This window comes from Nipponia nippon, unplaced genomic scaffold, assembly GCF_047370975.1.
Source record: "Nipponia nippon isolate SJK-2023a ecotype South Korea unplaced genomic scaffold, ASM4737097v1 scaffold_33, whole genome shotgun sequence".
Lineage (NCBI taxonomy): Eukaryota > Metazoa > Chordata > Aves > Pelecaniformes > Threskiornithidae > Nipponia > Nipponia nippon.
Genome location: NW_028262351.1, coordinates 2,277,398 through 2,296,409, shown reverse-complemented (window position 1 = coordinate 2,296,409; position 19,012 = coordinate 2,277,398). Strand labels below are relative to the sequence as shown.

The 19,012-nt window shown below is 43.6% G+C and overlaps 1 protein-coding gene across 9 annotated transcripts in view; it reads right to left on the bottom strand.

Moving 5' to 3' along the window:
* Positions 1-19,012, bottom strand: part of LOC148054180 (CDC42 small effector protein 2-like) — a 92,290-nt gene that overhangs the window by 43,338 nt on the left and 29,940 nt on the right. For 4 of the 9 annotated variants that reach the window (XM_087770789.1, XM_087770790.1, XM_087770791.1 and 1 more), the window contains 2 exons: positions 9,246-9,325; positions 5,010-5,327 (listed from right to left, as the gene is read on the bottom strand). Coding sequence is in view for 1 of the 9 variants with exons in the window: in XM_087770796.1 (XP_087626922.1) it covers positions 5,010-5,063 (54 nt within the window). In the remaining 8 variants the exon portion in view is untranslated. Of the gene's footprint in view, positions 1-5,009; positions 5,328-9,139; positions 9,174-9,245; positions 9,326-19,012 lie in introns of all 9 variants that reach the window. The other 5 variants (XM_087770792.1, XM_087770788.1, XM_087770796.1 and 2 more) reach the window with 2 other exon arrangements.

Genomic DNA, 19,012 nt, shown 5'->3' with positions numbered 1-19,012 from the left:
TCATTGCAGAGGGGGTTGGACTAGATGACCTTTAAAGGTCCCTTCCAACCCAAACTATTCTATGATTCTATGACCAAATTATTTACTAAATACCAATGAGCTGAAGCAAAGGGATTAATAGCAGAAAACATACTGTGCCAATGTGGGAAAAAGACCCTGCTTGAACTCTCTGAATGCAGACTGAGTTTGTAGACCTGGCAACCAGAAGTTTTACTTATTTTAAAAGGCTTTTCCTTGTAAAATGTGATCATTTGATCTACATTTTATGGAGCAACAAAATACTATATGGTAAAAGATTTTTAAGGTTGTATTTAACAGTAAACTTCAAAGGAGAAGGTTTATCTGTCTGATTACAACAAAGTTTTCTCATTCTTTTTATAATTTTTTTTTTCTTTTTCACTGAGAAATAATATGACCTGACCGATTCTAGAACATAAGTGTACTGGTTTTGGCTGGGATAGAGTTAATTTTCTTCACACTAGCTGGTATGGGACTATGTTTTGGATTTGTGACTAAAACAGTGTTGATAACACACCAGTGTTTTAGCTGTTGCCACACAGTGCTTACACAGCATCAAGGCCTTCTCTCTTTCTCATGCTGCCCCACCAGCAAATAGGCTGGGGGTGCACAAGAACTTGGGAGGGGACACAGCTGGGACAGCTGACCCCAAATGACCAAAGGGATATTCCAGACCATATGACGTCATGCTCAGCAATGAAAGCTGGGGGAAAGGAGGAAGGAGGGACATTCAGAGTTATGGCGTTTGTCTTCCCAAGTAACCGTCACGCGTCATGGAGCCCTGCTTTCCTGGAGATGCCTGAACACCTGCCTGTTGATGAGAACTGGTGAATGAATTCCTTGTTTTGCTTTGCTTGCATGCGCGGCTTTTGCTTTACTTATTAAACTGTCTTTATCTCAACCCATGAGTTTTCTCACTTTTACTCTTCCCATTCTCTCCCCCATCCCACTGTGGGGGGAGTGAGCGAGCGGCTGTGTGGTGCTTAGTTGCCGGCTGGGGTTAAACCACGACAGCTGCCTACCAGGGTTAACCCACAACAATAAGTTATTATGTAATTTAAGATATCCTAAGTACTTGATCACTTTTCCTATTATTTACAATAATACCATTCAGACAGTGTGAACAGAAGGGCTTACATCAGACTACATAGAAATAAATATTTTAACCAGTGTAAAGTTCAAAGAGAGAGAGTGTGCAAGAGAAAGAGAGAGAGAGATCTAAATACTGCAGAAGATCATTTTGGTGAAATGAAGCATGATACGAGCAGCATACAAGGAGACCAATTTTACTGTCTTCAAAGGATAATCAAGAGGCCCTCGTATTTGTAAAACATTACTGCAGATTTTACGCTGCAATAATTTCACATAAGTATTATGGACTTCAGAAATTCCTCTTGTATTTTAATACATCTCTTAAGTCTAATCAGCTTTTCCATATCTAAAGTACTTACTTGATGTCAATTTTTAAAAATAAGATAGTTTTCATATATAATTAACATCATCTAATTTAAAATCTAGCTAGAATAAGTGTTTGCCAAAACATTTAAGCTGTACTACATTCAATAAAAAGTCACGGTGCTTATACACATGTGCCATGAAGACCTACTTATCAGTGTCTAAGAGCTCTGTATTTTACAGTATTCTGTAGTGCCTTTCCTCAGAGGATGTCAAAGCATTTAACAGCATCCTGGGCAAGCATTAATATAAGTAAAATATTCCAGAAGTCAATCGTTTTTTGCAACAATGAAGCAGATTCTTCCCTTCACAAAAAAAAAAATCCAAACCAAAAAATCAACACCCTCCCCAAAACCTCACATGCAAAACACCAACAACCCACTATCCAAAACACATACTTCACAAATTAGAGAAACCAGGGACTACAGTTTGTACCTATTTGCTATTTAGAAAACACCTAAGTGTTGCATCCCTGCAGTAAACCCCATAACCTTCAGGTATTCTGCTTGAACCACTAGATTAATTAACATCTTAATCTTCTCTGTCTCTCTCCCTGTCTCTGAGTTTTCTTTCTCTCTCACTATCTTTTGTGCCTTTGCTCCTTGTTTCCCTCTCTCACTCTCTCTCCCTAACACTCCCGCTCTCTTGCTGTCTCTCCGCCTCTGTCTCCATCTCTGAATTTTGTCTCACTCCATCTCCCTTTCTCTCTCTTTCTCCCCATCTGTCTCTCTCTCGGTCGTTCAGTCTCTTAGTTTCTCTCTAGTTCTTGCTCAATCTGTGGCGCTCGCTCTCTTGCTCTCTCCCTCCATATCTATCTTTCTCTGGCTCACTCATGACATCTCACTGTCTCGTTCTCACTACCTTTCTCACTCGCACTCACTCACTCTCGCTGTCTCGCGCTCAGTGTGTCGCCTGCCATCTCGTGCCCGCTCCCATCATCTTGCACTTGTTCTCACGTGTGCTACTGACACCTTGCGGTCATTTTCTCACCTGCTTGCACTTGCTCTCAATCGCACTCTCATGCTTGTGACTGTGTCACTCTTGCTGCCTCACTCTTGCTCCATCTAGTCATCACTATCTTTCTCTCTATCTCTCGTGCTCACTCAAGCATGCACTCTCATCTCACTCACTGTTTTGACCAATCGCGCTCGATCCAGCTCACTCCCACAGTCTCACACTTGCTCACTGTCTCTCACTTGTGCTCGCCTCCTCTTGCATGCTGTCTCACACTCGCTGTCTCACCCTCTCTCACTCAGTCTTGCACTTGCCATCTCACTCAATCTCACTGTCTTGCCCTCGCTGACTTGCCCTCACTTGCTCTCATGGTCTCACACTCATTCTGTCTCACAATTGCTGTCTCACTCACTCTTGCCGTCTCACGTTCCCTCTCTTCCTCTTTTGCTCACGCTCTTTTCCTCCCTCTCTTGCCCGCTGCCTCCTGGTCTCTCACTCTAGCTGCCCCGCTCTCGTTCTCGATAGTCTCCCTCCTCCCTCACTCTCCAGTATGTGCTCGTCTCCTCCTTCTCTCATTCCAGCTCATCTTCTCACATTCGTCTCCTCTCTCCCTCGTGCGCATATCCTCGTGCTCTCCTTTGTGTTCATCTCATTCCTCTCCCTCGTGTATTCATCTTCTCTCTCTCATCTCCTCCCTCTCTAGATTGTGCTCGTCCTCTCCGTCGCTAGTCTCCTCACACTCTTGGCTCACACTCGTATCCTCGCGTTCATCTCCTCAAGTCTCATGCTCGCATTCATCTTCTGGTGCTCATCACCTAGCGCTTGCCGCCCCACACTCGCTGTCCCGTGCTTGCCTCCTCACTCCCTTCCCTGTGCTCACCTCCTCATGCTCATCTCCTCCTCCCAGTCCATCTCCTCCTCACGCTCACCTCCTTGCCCCCTCGCTCCTTGCTCTCACTTGGCTCCTCGCCCACGCTTGGCTTGCCCCCGTTGCTTGCCTCCTTGCCCCAGCTCGCCCCCTTGCCTGCCCTCCTTGCCCACTCTCTTGGCTCCTCGCCCGCCTCCTTGCTCCCACTCACCTCCTCACCCACTTGCCCCCGCTAAGCCCCTCGCCCCCTCGCTCGCCTGCTCATCCCCTGCCCCCTCGCACCCCTCTGCCCCCTTGTGATTGCTCGTCCCCTAATTCCCGCTTGCCTCCTCGCCTCCTCACCCCCTCTCTCGTTCGCCCTCCCCCTCTCGCTCATCCTCCCCCCCAGTCTCTTGCTTGCCCTCGCCCTCCCGCTCACTCACGCCTTCTCGCCCTCCCTTGCCCTCTCGCCCCCTCTTGCTTGCCCTCATGCCCTCCCTCTCCCTCGCTCTCTCGCTCGCCCTCCCACTCACTCACGCCTTCTCACCCTCCCTCGCTCTCCCCCCTCGCCTGTCCTCACCCTCCCGCTCACTCACTCGCTCGCCCACCCGGCCTGCTCACTGTCGCTCTCTTGCCCCCGCTCGCTCACCCTCTCGCTCCCACCCTCCCTCTCGCACCCTTGCTCTCAATCTCTCGCTCGTGCTTGCTTGCTTGCTTGCTCGCTTGCTCGCTTGCTTCCTCCCTCCATCTTGCGCAACCACATTCCCTCTCCCGCTGCATGCTCACTCTGCTGCTCACTCTTGCTCTCGCTCACTCTTGAGCTCTCACCCACGCCTCCCTGCTCGCACACTTGCTCGCTCTCCTGCCCACGCTCGCTCTCATGCTCTCACTTCCACTTATGCTCGCTCTCTAGCTCTCGCTCTCTTGTGCCCTCGCTCGCCTGCCCTTGCATGTGCCCACACTCTCTCCCATCTCCCATGCTCCTGCTCCCCCTTGTTTGCACTCGCCCTAGCCCTCACTCCCTCCCTCAAGCTCTCTCCCTCCCTCTCTTGCCCCCTTGCACCACCACCACCACCACCACCCCGCTCGTGCTCGCCTGCACACTCTCGATCCCCCTCTCTCATACTCTCCCTCCCCCACGCTCCCTCCCACTCCCACTCACTCACTCTAGCTGGCTCGCTCTGGCTTGCGCTCTTTCCCTCCCTCCCTCCCGCCCCCCCCCCCCCCCCCCCGCTCTCTCACTCTCCCTCTCCACCGCCCTCTCTCTGACTTCATTTAAATGAATGCTAAGAAAGGCAGAGGAGGAATGGATTTTACCCTATATTTAACAGCAATATTTCCTTCCTTCACCATTGTCCAGCCACACAGTAAAATAAGCCTTAAACAGTATCAGACATCATGAGATTTCCAGATTTCCACCTGCTTTTTGGTAGATCTTAGAGCAACAGTTTAGGTCCTCCTCACTCTCACCCTCCCCTTCCTTTCTCCCTCTCTACAGTTCAAACATATAAAGGCTCTTTTCAAAGACTTCAGACATATTTAAGGATAGGAAAATGTCTCTATGACAGTCTAGATCAGACTCTTTTCTTTCACAGCTAAACCAAGATGGTAGTTAATTCCTTAATTCTCACTGGGCTTAGTCCAACAGCACTAATTTAAGAAGCTAAAACAAAAAAAAGAAAACTTGAACAATGTATTGAATTATACACAAAACATTTCTAATTCTCATACTTACAGGCTGAGGCTGTTCTGCAATACAGCAGTTGAAACACAACCAGAACTCACTCATTGTTTACGGTCTGAAGTGCAAACACAGATGAAAAGCAGGATTCAGTCTCTGCAAAAGTGTCTCCAGGTAGCAAGTTCTTTAAATAGATCTATTTATAATGGTTCCAGTGTGAAAAGTTTCTCTCTTGAGCTTTTCTCCAAAGAAAAGTCAGTCCCAGGATAAACAGGTTGAAGATAACTTATTTTGGAGTCTTCTTTTAGAAGACTGGTCCCAGCACCACACAAGTGTTACATATGCTTCTTTGATCCCTAGTGTTATGTGAACCTGAAAAGAAAGAAGTACATTACATCAGAAAGAAAGAAGATATAGAATCTCATACTCACAGACAGCCACCCACGCCAGTGATTTCTTGATAATATCTTGAACTACAGAGCAAACAAGTCACATGCTTATTTCTTTTTAAGAGCCATCTCTTAAAAGCGCAGAAGCAGGCAATTCCAAAGTGTCAGAAGTCAAGCAAGTGGGGCAGAAAGCCAGCTTGGCTGAGCAGGGATCTTCTAGAACTTAGGTGGAAAAGGAAAGTGTATGGACATTGGAAGCAAGGACAGGTGACACGGGAGGACTACAGAGATGCTGTTCGCCACTGTAGGGAGAAAATTTGTGCAGCCAAAGCTCAATTAGAGTTCAAGCTGGCCAGCACTGTGAAGGACAACAAAAAGGGCTTTTTTAAATATGTTAACAGAAAAAGGAGACTCAGAGATAGCATTGGTCCATTGCTTGATGAGGTTGGTCACCTCACAAATAGGGACGTAGACGAAGCGGAGACGTTTAATGTCTTCTTCGCCTCTGTCTTTAACACCGATGATGGGCCCTGGGACCCCCGGAGCCCTGTGTTGGAAGACCGTGACTGGGGGGATGATAAACTCCCAGCCGACTCTGAATTTGTTTGAGACTTGCTGCTCCAGCTGGATGCACATAAGTCTATGGGGCCTGATGGGATTCATCCCAGGTTACTGAAAGAGCTGGCCAATGTCATCGTGGGACCTGTCTCCATTATTTTTCAACAGTCTTGGGAGTCTGGAGAGGTCCCAGTCAACTGGAAGCTGGCAAATGTTGTGCCAATTTTCAAGAAGGGTAAGAAGGAAGCCCCTGGTAATTACAGGCCTGTCAGTCTCACTTCAGTGCCTGGTAAAATTAGGGAGAAGGTTATTCAGGGGGTTATTGAAAAACACTTGAGAGACAATGCAGTCACTGGTCATACCCAACATGGGTTCATGAGGGGAAAGTCCTGCTTAACTAACTTAATTTCCTTTTATGACAAGGTCACCCATCTAGTTGACCAAGAGAAGCCAATACAAGTGTTTTTGTTTTAATTTTAGCAAAGCTAAATTTTAATTTTAGCATCAGGATGGAACCAGTGGGGTTCCCCAGGGCTCGATTTTAGGGCCAGTGCTCTTTAATGTTTTTGTAAATGATCTGGATGCAGGAGTCAAATGTAGATTAAGTAAGTAAGTTTGCCGATGATACTAAATTAAGAGGAGCTGTGGACTCCCTCGAGGGTAGAGAGGCCTTAGAGAGAGATCTGGATAGACTAGAGAGCTGGGCAATCACCAACCGTGTGAAGTTTAACAAGGGCAAGTGCCAGATTCTGCACCTGGGATGGGGTAATCCTGGTTATACGTACAAATTGGGGGAGGAGAGGCTGGAGAGCAGCCCCGTGGAAAGAGATCTGGGGGTTTGGGTTGATGGCAAGTTGAATATGAGTCAACCGTGTGCCCTGGCAGCCAAAAGGGCCAACCGTGTCCTGGGGTGCATCAAGCACAGCAGAGCTAGCCAGTCGAGGGAGGTGATTGTCCCACTCTACACCGCACTGGTGCGGCCCCACCTCGAGTACTGTGTGCAGTTTTGGGTGCCTCAATATAAGAAGGACATCAAACTATTAGAGTGTGCCCAGAGGAGGACAACCAAGATGGTGAAAGGTCTCGAGGGCAAGACTTATGAGGAGCAGCTGAGGTCACTTGGCTTGCTCAGCTTGGAGAAGAGAAGGCTGAGGGGTGACCTCATCGCAGTCTACAATTTCTCCTCTCTCTGGTGACCAGCGACAGGACACGAGGAAATGGAATGAAGCTGCGTCAGGGGAAGTTCAGATTGGACGTTAGGAAAAGGTTCTTCACTGAGAGGGTGGTCAGTCACTGGAACAGGCTCCCCAGGGAAGTGGTCACGGCACCAAGCCTGTCAGAGTTCAAGGAGCGTCTGAACGACGCTCTTAGTCATATGGTTTAGTTTTAGGTAGTCCTGCGAGGAGCAGGGAGTTGGACTCAATGATCCTTATGGGTCCCTTCCAACTTGAGATATTCTATGATTCTATGATTCTACAGTGACTAGTGAAAATGGCATATACCAGAAATTCAAGTGAGGCTGAAATTCTCTAACTTCTGTTAGGTGAATCAGCATCAAGAACTGGCATCCAATTTTCCAGCAGCCATCTATGTTTGATCTATACCTAACTTTCACTGTCTTAATGGAAAATGACAACTGACCATGCACCCCTTTAACTTCTTAAGGAATTCTGCTTACTGACACTTCATATTTCTCAATGGAAAAATTACCCAGTCCATTCACAGAGCAAGGTACCAAGGTTTAAATACTATTTGACCACAATCTTGTGGCCCAGCTGTCAAGCAAAGATATGCTTTTCTAAATCGAGTGAAAAAAGCATCTCCATATTCTGAAAACTTCACACCTTAACTAGAACTAGAGATTTTCCAGAAATCTTCGTTAGAAGTACCCAGATAGGTATTCTTTGAAATAATATTGACATTTTTGAAAAGCTGAAGGGAGGGGTTCAAACTAGTTACTGAAGCTGCTCTGAAAGCCATGTTAATCTCACCAGGCCAGATGCACTTGCAGAAGCCCTCTTCCTCCCTTCCCCCTAGCAGGGCAGGCACTCTGGCAATGCTTTTAATGCACCAATTCTCTTTTGCACTCTCAGATCCCAAGAAACCCGATTTGCAAGTAACTCTGCCAGACAATGCACAACATAGGCTGAATAAGGCTGAAAACCTTTTTTCACTTCCTCATAACTTTCCCATAGCTCTCCCAAAATGTTCCATGTTTAGCTTCAAGTTAAGAATAAAAACATTGAAGAAACTTCTTCAAAGCTTAAGTTATACTTTTTTGTGCATTTTTAAACACTAAAAACATAGGTCTTGATTCTGTACAGTGACCCATTTTATTCATGTCCTTTCCTTTATTATAAGGTTTTGAACATTATGACTAAAGTTACTTATAATTAGAGATTTTCTTATAAGGGTTTTATTTTGTGATCATTGGTCATTTGGAGTAATTTTTTTTTCCTCCCTACTTATATTGAAATAGTTTTCATTATTTCCTTAAGTAACTTGAGAATAGACTGTACTGCAAATTAAGCTCAAAACAAATTCATAGCCATGAAGGACCATCATATTATGAGAATGCATTGCTTCTGAATGAAGTTTCAAAGAATACTGTAAATGGTGCAGCAGGATATCCTTTTATACACAAGGAAAGAACAACAACTTTACCAAATAAAAAATACACATCTCTCTACCAGACTTTTTTTATTATTTTAAAACAAATATTTTGAGGGGAAAAAAGACTACTCCATAACATATATAGAAAAATAGCCAAGCAAACATAGTTAGCTTAAAATAAAAGCACACGGTGCATAAAGGACAGATTTCCAATACTGAAATGCAACTTCAATGGGGATACCAATATTATTGACCTAGTTAAGATACAAACTGCTGTGAATATAAGCAGTTTAAAAATGTTCCAGAAACATTGTTATAACAAAGTATGTATTCTCAACAGAACAGTTACTACTGTTCTGAAATCTGAATATACAGGAAGTTAAATTGTCTCTTCAGAAATGACCTACTTATCACACCAAGAAACACCAAATTGTATCCCCTGTGTACCTATGAAAAGTTCAAGGCATTTATTGCTAAAAATGTCCGTTTGGAAAATGCCCTATGGGTCAGACCTCAATCTTGACTAAGTCATCTAGAGTTTTACTGCCTACATAACCATTGTAAACCTGAAATGATTTGGCTTTCCTATGAAATGACCCATGTATACAGTGGCATATGGCTTACCTACATTGATAGGTATCCAGTGAGGACAAAAAGCCTAGAAGAGAGGCATCAATTTTAGATGCTATGAGTTATTTTTCCAACTAGTTTTAAGACAAATTGTACATACCTGCAAATGCAAAACAGGCTCATTTCAGCTCCTCAAACTGAAAGCTGCTGACAAAATCATAAGCAACTTGCAATGCTTATCTATTAAATACAAAAGAAGCTTTAAACATCTCAATTCTTAGTCAGTGACTTCCTATAGGGAAGTATCCAGGCCACGTGACAAGTGTACTCTGACACCAAATAACCAGTATTTGAACCCAACAATGAACTTCTAGTTAATATTAACTACAGCTATTCAAAATTCTATTTGCATACAAGAGACAGAAAATATCTATATAGCATGTAGTTAGAAATTACACTTGAACACATCCTCTTAAAAACAGGGTAAAACAGGAAACATTCATAGGCATGGAATCACAAATTTGCTTCAGTGGCCATACCACTCCTGTGAGGACTTCTGCAAAGCTCCCAAATTTGTCATCTTTGGAAAACTCTTCATCCAGTTCATTTAGGTAGGTCACTGGAACAAGCACATCCCACAATACATTATGATCTAGTCAGTCTTTGCTTGCTCTCATAAAGTCAAAGCAAAAAGGAGTTATTATCAATACAAAGGAAGAAGGAACAGTCTCTCATATTCTACTCATACTATGAAAAAGTCACACATTTAAAAGGTGATCCTACCAGTGCATGTGGAAATGATGGCATTACACACAAAATAAAAAAGACAATACAACAAGCATAGAATAGACTAGACTAGACTAGTTCAGTTGGAAGGGACCTACAATGATCATCTAGTCCAACTGCCGGACCACTTCAGGACTGACCAAAAGCTAAAGCATGTTATTAAGGGCATTGTCCAAATGCCTCTTAAACACTGACGGGCATGGGGCATCAACCACCTCTCGAGGAAGCCTGTTCCAGTGTTTGACCACCCTCTCGGTAAAGAAATGCTTCCTAATGGCAAGTCTGAACCTCCCCTGGTGCAGCCTTGAACCATTCCCACATGTCCTGTCACTGGATACCAGGGAGAAGAGATCAGCACCTCCCTCTCCACTTCCCCTCCTCAGGAAGCTGTAGGGAGCAATGAGGTCATCCCTCAGGTCTCCTTTTCTCCAAACTAGACAAACCCAAAGTCCTTAGCCACTCCTCATAGGACATGCCTTCCAGCCCTTTCACCAGCTTTGTTGCCCTCCTCTGGATGCATTCAAGTACCTTCTCATCCTTCTTAAATTGAGAGCGCCAGAACTGCACACAAGACTCAAGATGAGGCCGCACCAGTGCTAAATACAGCAGGATCATCACCTCTTTTGACCGGATGGTTATGCTGTGTTTGATGCACCCCAGAATGCGGTTTGCCCTCTTGGCTGCCAGGGCACATTGCTGACTCATATTGAGCCTGCTGTCAACCAGCACCCCCAGACCCCTTTCTGCAGGGCTGCTCTCCAGCCACTCCTCTCCCACTCTGTACTTGTGCCTGGCATTACTCTGTCCCAGGTGCAGGATCCGGCATTTATTCTTGTTAAATTTCATGCCATTGATGATTGCCCAATGCTCCAATCTATCCAGATCCCTCTGCAAGGCCTCTTGTCCCTCGAGAGAGTCAACAGCACCTCCCAGTTTGGTATCATCAGCAAACTTGCTAAGGGTGCATTCAACTCCTGCATCCAGATCATTGACAAATATATTGAACAGAACTGGCCCTAGAATTGAACCCTGAGGAACACCACTGGTGACTGGTTGCCAGCCAGATGTAGCCCCATTCACTACAACCCTTTGAGCTCTGCCCTTCAGCCAGTTCTTCACCCAGCGCACTGTGAACCCGCTCATCCCACAGCTGGACAACTTGTCCAGAAGGATGCTGTGAGGGACAGCCTTACTAAAATCCAGAAAGACTACATTCACCGCCTTCCCTTTATCCACTAGGTGGGTGACCTTATCGTAGAAGGAGATCAGATTAATTAAACAGGACTTTCCCTTTGTGAATCCATGTTGACTGTGCCTGAGGATTGCATTAATTATTAAATTAAATGTCTTTCAGTAGTATTCAGTATAATCTTCTCCATTATTTTTCCTGGAACTGAGCTTAGACTAACAGGTCTGTAGTTCCCTGGGTCTTCCCTCACACCCTTCTTTTAAATTGGAATAACATTGGCTAGCTTCCAGTCAGCAGGGACCTCCCCAGACTCCCAAGACCTTTGGTAGATGATTGAGAAGGGTCCTGCCATAACATCCACTAGCTCCTTCAGTACTCTGGGATGAATCCCATCAGGTCCCATGGACTTGTGAACATTCAGCTGATACAGCTGGTCCCTTACAATATCAGTGTCCACAAATGGAAAGTCACTGTTCCCACACTCGTGGTCCTCCAACTCAGGGGACCGGGCAGCCCAAGGTCTATCAGTAATATTAAAGACTGAGGCAAAGAAAGCATTGAATGCCTCCGCTTTTACTTCATCCCTACTAGTCAGGTGACCATCTTCAACAAGTATCAGTCCAATGTTTTCTTTAGACCTCCTCTTGCTATTAACATACTTAAAAAAAGCCCTTCTTGTTATCTGACACAACACTGGCTAGTTTCAACTCTAGTTGAGCTTTGGCCTTTCATGTCTTCTCCCTGCATATATGAACCACAGCTCTGTAATCTTCCTGCGAAGCCTGACCTTGCTTCCAGACATCATACAATTTCTTTTTCCTCTTGAGCTCCACAGGGAGTTCCCTCTTCAGCCAAGCTGGTCTTCTGCCCCACTTGCTTGACTTTCAACACAGTGGAGTTGCCTGCTCCTATGCTTCGAAAAGATGCTTCTTAAAGACTGACCAGCACTCGTGGACTCCTAAGCCCTCAAAAGCAGATTCCCAGAGTTCTCTGCTAAATAGCTCTCTGAATAGCTTAAAGTCTGCTCTCCTGAAGTCCAGGGTAGCAACTCTGCTGTCCTTTTTTCTCATTACACTGAAAATTTTAAACTCAACCATTTCATGATCACTGTGGCCAAGACAGCCACCTACCATCACATCTCCCACGAGTCCTTCTCTATTCACAAATAGCAAGTCTAGGAGGGCATCTTTCCTAGTTGGGTCACTGAGTACTATCTCACTGTCCATTTGACAATTTTCTGAGAAATAGAAGTGTTTTAAGACTTGGGCTATTTCACAGCACCAGACAAGCAGGTAAATTGGTGAGATCTGGAGCACGTTCTCTGCCAAATAAGTGGGAAGGCTGGTGGGAGGAGCCACCAGGCACCCAGCTTGCTGCAGGCAGACCAGCCTGCCCTGCAGGGCAAGCCCTGGATAAGGAATTCTGCTCTGTCTCCCTCCCCACACTCAGCTTCTTGGCCCCTGGGTAAGGCCTCACTGATGTCATGCATATCTGCAATTAGCTTCAAGAACTACTCAGTTTAGTACAGATAAGTGACAGCTTTTTTAAAAGTTGGAGGAGATAACAGATGGATACTTAGATTACTAATATTTCTTTTTTACTCCCCAGTAAAAAACTGATTCACCTACTGCACATTTTACTCATTTATTCTGATTGCAAAATTGCTTCAGCCATTTGGCTTCCATGTACCCATGCATTTGCTGCTGTTAATTCTCTTCCCTAAAACCACTGCTTTTTATTTGCTCTTTATATTTTGCAGTAGAAACACCCTTCCTTTTCTCTTCCTTATACATACCAAATTTATGTCACATAATAAAAATTATGTTCATTAGAGGCAGAACTACTACATGAAATTTGCAGAGTCATGTCAGCTATTCAATGTGACCTACTTAATTAATTAATTAATTAATCAATCAGAACTGTATTTTTTTCCTTCTAAAAACCATAAGCTTAGGGGGGAAAAAAGTACATCAAAAGACACTAAGAGTCACATGAAAGGAAACTAACTTTCAAGCTCCAATCTCAGTTCACCCAGTGCATCTAACAGCAAAGATGGTACAGTCTGCCGCTGACATTTCTCACCGTGTTGCAGTTCTCAATGCTACATCTGCTGCACTGAGAATTACTTTAACATACAACAACTCTGCAGCATAAAAAATAAGCCATTCTAAAGAGAAGAGCACACACAGTTGTAAATCTGCTCTATGTTTCTATGTGGGGCAATAAAGAAGATTTGAATAGCATGACATTTTTGTTCAATTTACCTTCACAGTTATTGGTTTAATTGTTAATCTCGCTGGTGGTAGAATTTTTTTCTTGTACACTAAAACTTAACTCATAGCAAAGCTATCTGCTTCTCAGTTTGAAGCAGTCTAAGAAACAATACCTTCTATCTCACTACCAGGTGTTCAGAAACAGATGTTGCCAATGCATTATCAACCACAGGCCTTGCGCTATCTAGAGTCTATCTAGGGTCTTATTTCATTAAACACAAAAATTGACAAGTTCTCTGGCTCTTCTTATCAGGCTTCTTTCACAGGACTGACTGGAGAGTTCAGTTTTTAATTAGATAGTAGCTTCAGAAGACTGAAGAAATGCCTACATCTGAAAGTTTCTGAAACTGTTAGCTCAAAGCCAGATAGCATTTGCTACTTATTTCCTATTAGTTTTCAGTTACAGCTATGTTCCTACACTATGATTTTTGCCTTTGAAAGACTCCCATCTGTGAATTATATTAAGAACAAACTACATTATTAAAGAAATCAGAAAACCCGTTCTGAAAAAAAAACAAACAGAAATGTTCTGGATATGAAACTGGATTAGCCCTTCATCACATACACTGTGTCTACACAAGGAGGTTGGTGCACTGTCATCCGAGACATGATTTCACTGCATAATAGCGACTCTGCACTTAATCCGCCTCCCATGCGGACACTTTCTGAAGCGCTGAGGGTGTCCATGTGCAAGGGAGCTAACTTTCACAAGTAGTATAGGGTACCCAATCCAGAGATGATTTGAGCACGCTACAGAGAATTAGTGTGGACTAGTTATTGGATCTTCCATATATAGGCATGACCCAGATTCACCTAACCTCAGAGCACAATCCTTCACCAGATGTCACCACCTGACTCTCATGTGCTTTGTACCTCATCCCTCTGCATTGGCATCTTTGTGTAAAGGGTGTTTATATACTGTGGCACCAAGAGTTGGAACTATCCTTGTTTTTAAGACACACCCTAAAATGCTGTGTATTGCTCTAATTCATAAAGGAATCAAAGCTGCATCATGTCAAAGCTAAAATAACTATATCTAGGTTCCTGTAATAAAAAATCGTGGATTTAAAGGAATTTCCCCCCCCTTTTTATTCTAGGAATTTCATGCATGAAATAATCAATGGGTACTGTGCTTTTACACATTTACTTATTTACCAATAACCAACATATACTACCTCAAGAAAAACTCAAAAAGGCAACTCAGACATTTTTGTATGTCAGTACTGTTTCAATTTCACAGAAAGATTTTATTGTCTTTAGAGGGAAAAGATAGGTGTCTATGCTTACTATAGATATGAATTTCTTACTTAGTTGATGCCAGCTAAACCACACACACACCTATTAAGTCAATATTTTTAATCACTGAAAGCAGCTAAGACACCAATGCAGTGTTTTCACCAATGAATGAAAATTAAAGTTAAATAACAAGGAATAAATGAGATCAACTAATCTAGCTTATTTACTGAACATGCATCAAATACAAAAGGTTTTTCTTTGTATGGTCACACTTTCAGAAGATAGATGGAAGTATAAAATAGACCTTTAATTAGAAGAATGCTTATTATGTCCAAAAATACAAATCAAATTGTTAACATAACTGGGCAATTACACTTCTGAAGATACATTTGCAAATGAGCACTTTTGTACTCTGACACACAGCCTCCAGAGCCCCTTCCTTCTGTAACACAGATTTAATCAATTTAACCTAAATTAAATGAATATATAATTTACAGGAAAAGCTATAAGGCAAAAAAAACATAGAAGCTAATTATCAGAAAACACTTCCTAATTTTTTTCTAAATTATAGAACAGTCTCAAAAGGCAAGTAGGGAAGTTCCAGCACCTGAGTCATTTACAACTAAATTGGACAGAGCATTAGTTTAAAAATAATAATAATATTTTTAAAAAAAAACACAGAAAAACACACACACACCAAAAAAAAATCACACCACAGATGAACAGTCACACCTTGGCAAAAAAATTAACAAATGAATGAGCAGTTCTTTTCCATCCCTGTTTTTCATGTAGCCTGATGAAGTTTGCAGATGACACCAAATTGAGTGGGGAAGTAGACACTCTGGAAGGGAGAGCCACCCTGCAGGAAGATCTGGATAGGCTGGAAGAGGGGGCTAACAAGAACCTTATGAAGTTTAACAGGGGCAAGTGTAGGGTCTTGCACCTGGGAAAACATAATCCAGGAGTGCAGCACAGGCTGGGATCTACCCCGGCTGGGGAGCAGCTCTGTGGAAAGGGACCTGGGGGTCCTGGTGGACAAGAAGCTTAATATGAGTGAACAGTGTGCTGCTGCGGCCAAGAAGGCCAATAGGATGCTGGGTTGCATCAAAAAGGGCATCACCAGCAGAGATAAAGAAGTCATTATCCCACTCGGCGCTTGTCAGGCCACACCTGGAATACTGTGTACAGTTCTGGTCCCCGCTATACAAAAAAGATGTGGACAGGCTGGAGGGGGTCCAGAGAAGGGCCACCAAGATGATCAAGGGTCTGTGAAGCCTGTCATATGAGGATAGGCTGAGAGAGCTGGGTTTGTTCAGCCTTGAGAAAAGGAGGCTTAGAGTTGATCTCATCACCATGTACCAGTACTTAAAGGGGAGCTACAAAGAAGATGGAGACTCCCTTTTTACAAAGAGTCACATGGCGAGGCCAAGGGGTAACGGGTACAAGTTACTCCCAGGGAGATTCCGATTGGACACGAGAGGAAAATTTTTCACAATGAGAACAGTAAATCATTGGAATAATCTCCCCAGGGAAGTGGTTGACTCCGCTACGCTGAACACGTTTAAGACTCAGCTGGACATGGTGCTGGGCCATCTCGTCTAGATTGTGCTAGAAAGGTTGGACCAGATGATCCTTGAGGTCCCTTCCAACCTGGTATTCTATGATTCTATGATTCTATGATAAATCAAATAGTCTTTACTGTACATTAAAAAAATATATTATGAAAAAATAAAACCGATTCAATAACAATTTAAAGACATGGACAAAATATTTATTGGAGAAACAGTATCAAACAGGCAAAAGAATCACAACTCTGCTTTCTGATCTTAATGTATTCCTAGCACTAATATGGGCATAACTCTTTGTCTCGGGCCATGGTGACTCACTGATATTATTTGTGAAGTCAGCTATGTGAATGTAATAAACTATGGTGTGAACATAATGCACAAATACTACTTCTCCACTAGAAATGTGAAATTCTAGTATCCACATGGGGAGTTAGTGTGGGATACCTACTGAGTTTTATGTACTTTCACTAGTTTCATTTCCCCATGTCAGCATTGCCTTCTGTATTATTTTTAAAAGCTCTGCAGCATACTCAGCAGCTCTTCAATAAAAACATTGTGCAACCTTTTATTGCACCTACTAGAAGTTTTAAAGAGTTTTATTTATGTAAAATATTAATATACCACATGTAGTGATTATACATGTCAATGTTTACTTGTCAGATATACTCTAAGCAGATTTGCCTTCTTTACTAAAAGCAGTCAACAACACAGGACTAAAGATGCCAGATAGCACTGCATTTTTTACTGAATCAAAATTAATTCATAATAGGTTTGCATAAATCACTAGGAATTGCATATTTTATTTTGAATGGATTTTCCTATGGCATAACAAGATTTTTAAAAGCCTAATCACTTTTCTCTAAAGACATAGAATCATAGAATATTAGAATCATAGAATATTAGAATCATAGAATATTAGAATATTAGAATATTATAGAATCAGTAAGGTTGGAAAGGACCTCTGAGATCATGGAGTCCAACCTGTTAACCTAACTGCCTGGTCCACCTCTAAACCATGTTCCTAAGCACCACATCCACGTGTTTCTTGAATACTTCCAGGGACTGTGATTGTACCACTTCCCTTGACAGTCTGTTCCAATGCCTAACCACTCTCTCCATGAAGAAATTTTTCCTAATATCCAATCTAAATCTCCCCTGGCACAACCTGAGCCCATTTCCTCTCATCCTATCACTTGTTACTTGGGAGAAGTGACTGACCCCCACCTCACTACAACCTCCTTTCAGGTAGTTGTAGAGAGCAATAAGGTCTCCCCTCAGCCTCCTCTTCTCCAGGCTAAACAACCCCAGCTCCCTCAGCCGCTCCTCATAAGACTTGTGCTCCAGACCCTTCACCAGCTTTGTTGCCCTTCTTTGGACACACTCCAGCATCTCAACGTCCTTCTTGTAGTGAGGGGCCCAAAAATGAACACAGTACTCGAGGTGCGGCCTCACCAGTGCCGAGTACAGGGGCACTATCACCACCTCCCTGGTCCTGCTGGCCACGCTATTCCTGATACAAGTGAGGATGCCATTGGCCCTCTTGGCCACCTGAGCACACTGCTGGCTCATGTTCAGCCAGCTGTCAACCAACACCTCCAGGTCCTTTTCCGCCGGGCAGCTCTCCAGCCACTCTTCCCTAAGCCTGTAGCGTTGCATGGGGTTGTTGTGACCCAAGTGCGGGACCTGGCACTTAGCCTTGTTAAACCTCATACAGTTGGCCTCGGCCCATCGATCCAGCCTGTCCAGATCCCTCTGTAGAGCCTTCCTACCCTCCAGCAGATCAACACTCCCACCCAGCTTGGTGTTGTCTGCAAACTTACTGAGGGTGCACTCAATCCCCCAAAGATATTAAAACAGGACTGGCCCCACTACTGAGCCCTGGGGAACGCCACTCGTGACCATGACATAGACTATATGAGATGAGAGGCGAATGCTTCACAGATTAGACAAATTATTCAGGGGAAAAAATAAGCTAAAGAAATACAAACTATGGTTTAGAAGGACAGCTGACTTACCAGTGCTGATCTACAGCAGTTACCTCGTATACTGGGTCTGTCTGGGATGGAGTTAACTTTCTTCATAGCAGCCCACATGGTGCTGTGTTTTGGATTTGTGACTAAACAGCGTTGATAACACATCAGTGCTTTGGCTATTGCTGAGCAGTGCTTGCATAGTGTGGAGGCTTTCTCTTTTTCCCCATCACCCCCCCCCCCACAGCGAGTAGGCTGTGGGGGTACACAAGAAGTTGGGAGAGGGGACAGCTGGGACAGCTGACCCCAACTGACCAAAGGGATATTCCATACCATATGATGTCATACCTCAGCAATAAAAGCTCAAGAAAAGGAGAAGGAAGGGGAGACATTCATGGTTATGGCATATGTCTTCCCAAGGAACCGTTATGTGTCCTGAGGCCCTGCTTTCCTGGAAATGGCTAAATATCTGCCAGTCGATGGGAAATAATGAATAAATTCCTTATTTTCTTTTGATTGCATGTGCAGCTTTTACTTCACCTATTAAACTGTCTTTATCTCAACCCATTTTGCTCTTCCGATTTTCTTCCCCATCCCACTGGGGGGGGAGTGAGCAAGTGCCTATGTGGGTGCTTGGCTGCTAGCCAGGGTCAACCCACCACACCTGGAGGAACAACACCATCCTATTTACTAATGTAAATGTTTTCAAGTATGTCACCATGTCACAAATTTGCATTTCCTTGCAAGATTGCTCTTTGTCAAGCACTGCTGAGTTAAAAATAGCTTATTATTTTTAATCAGTCAAAATAACAACAAAAAAATATATACTAGCCATTAATCAGTGACCTTACTGAAATTCTTCTACTGTTTCATATTTAGCCAAATTCAGTCCTTTTTTTGTTTTT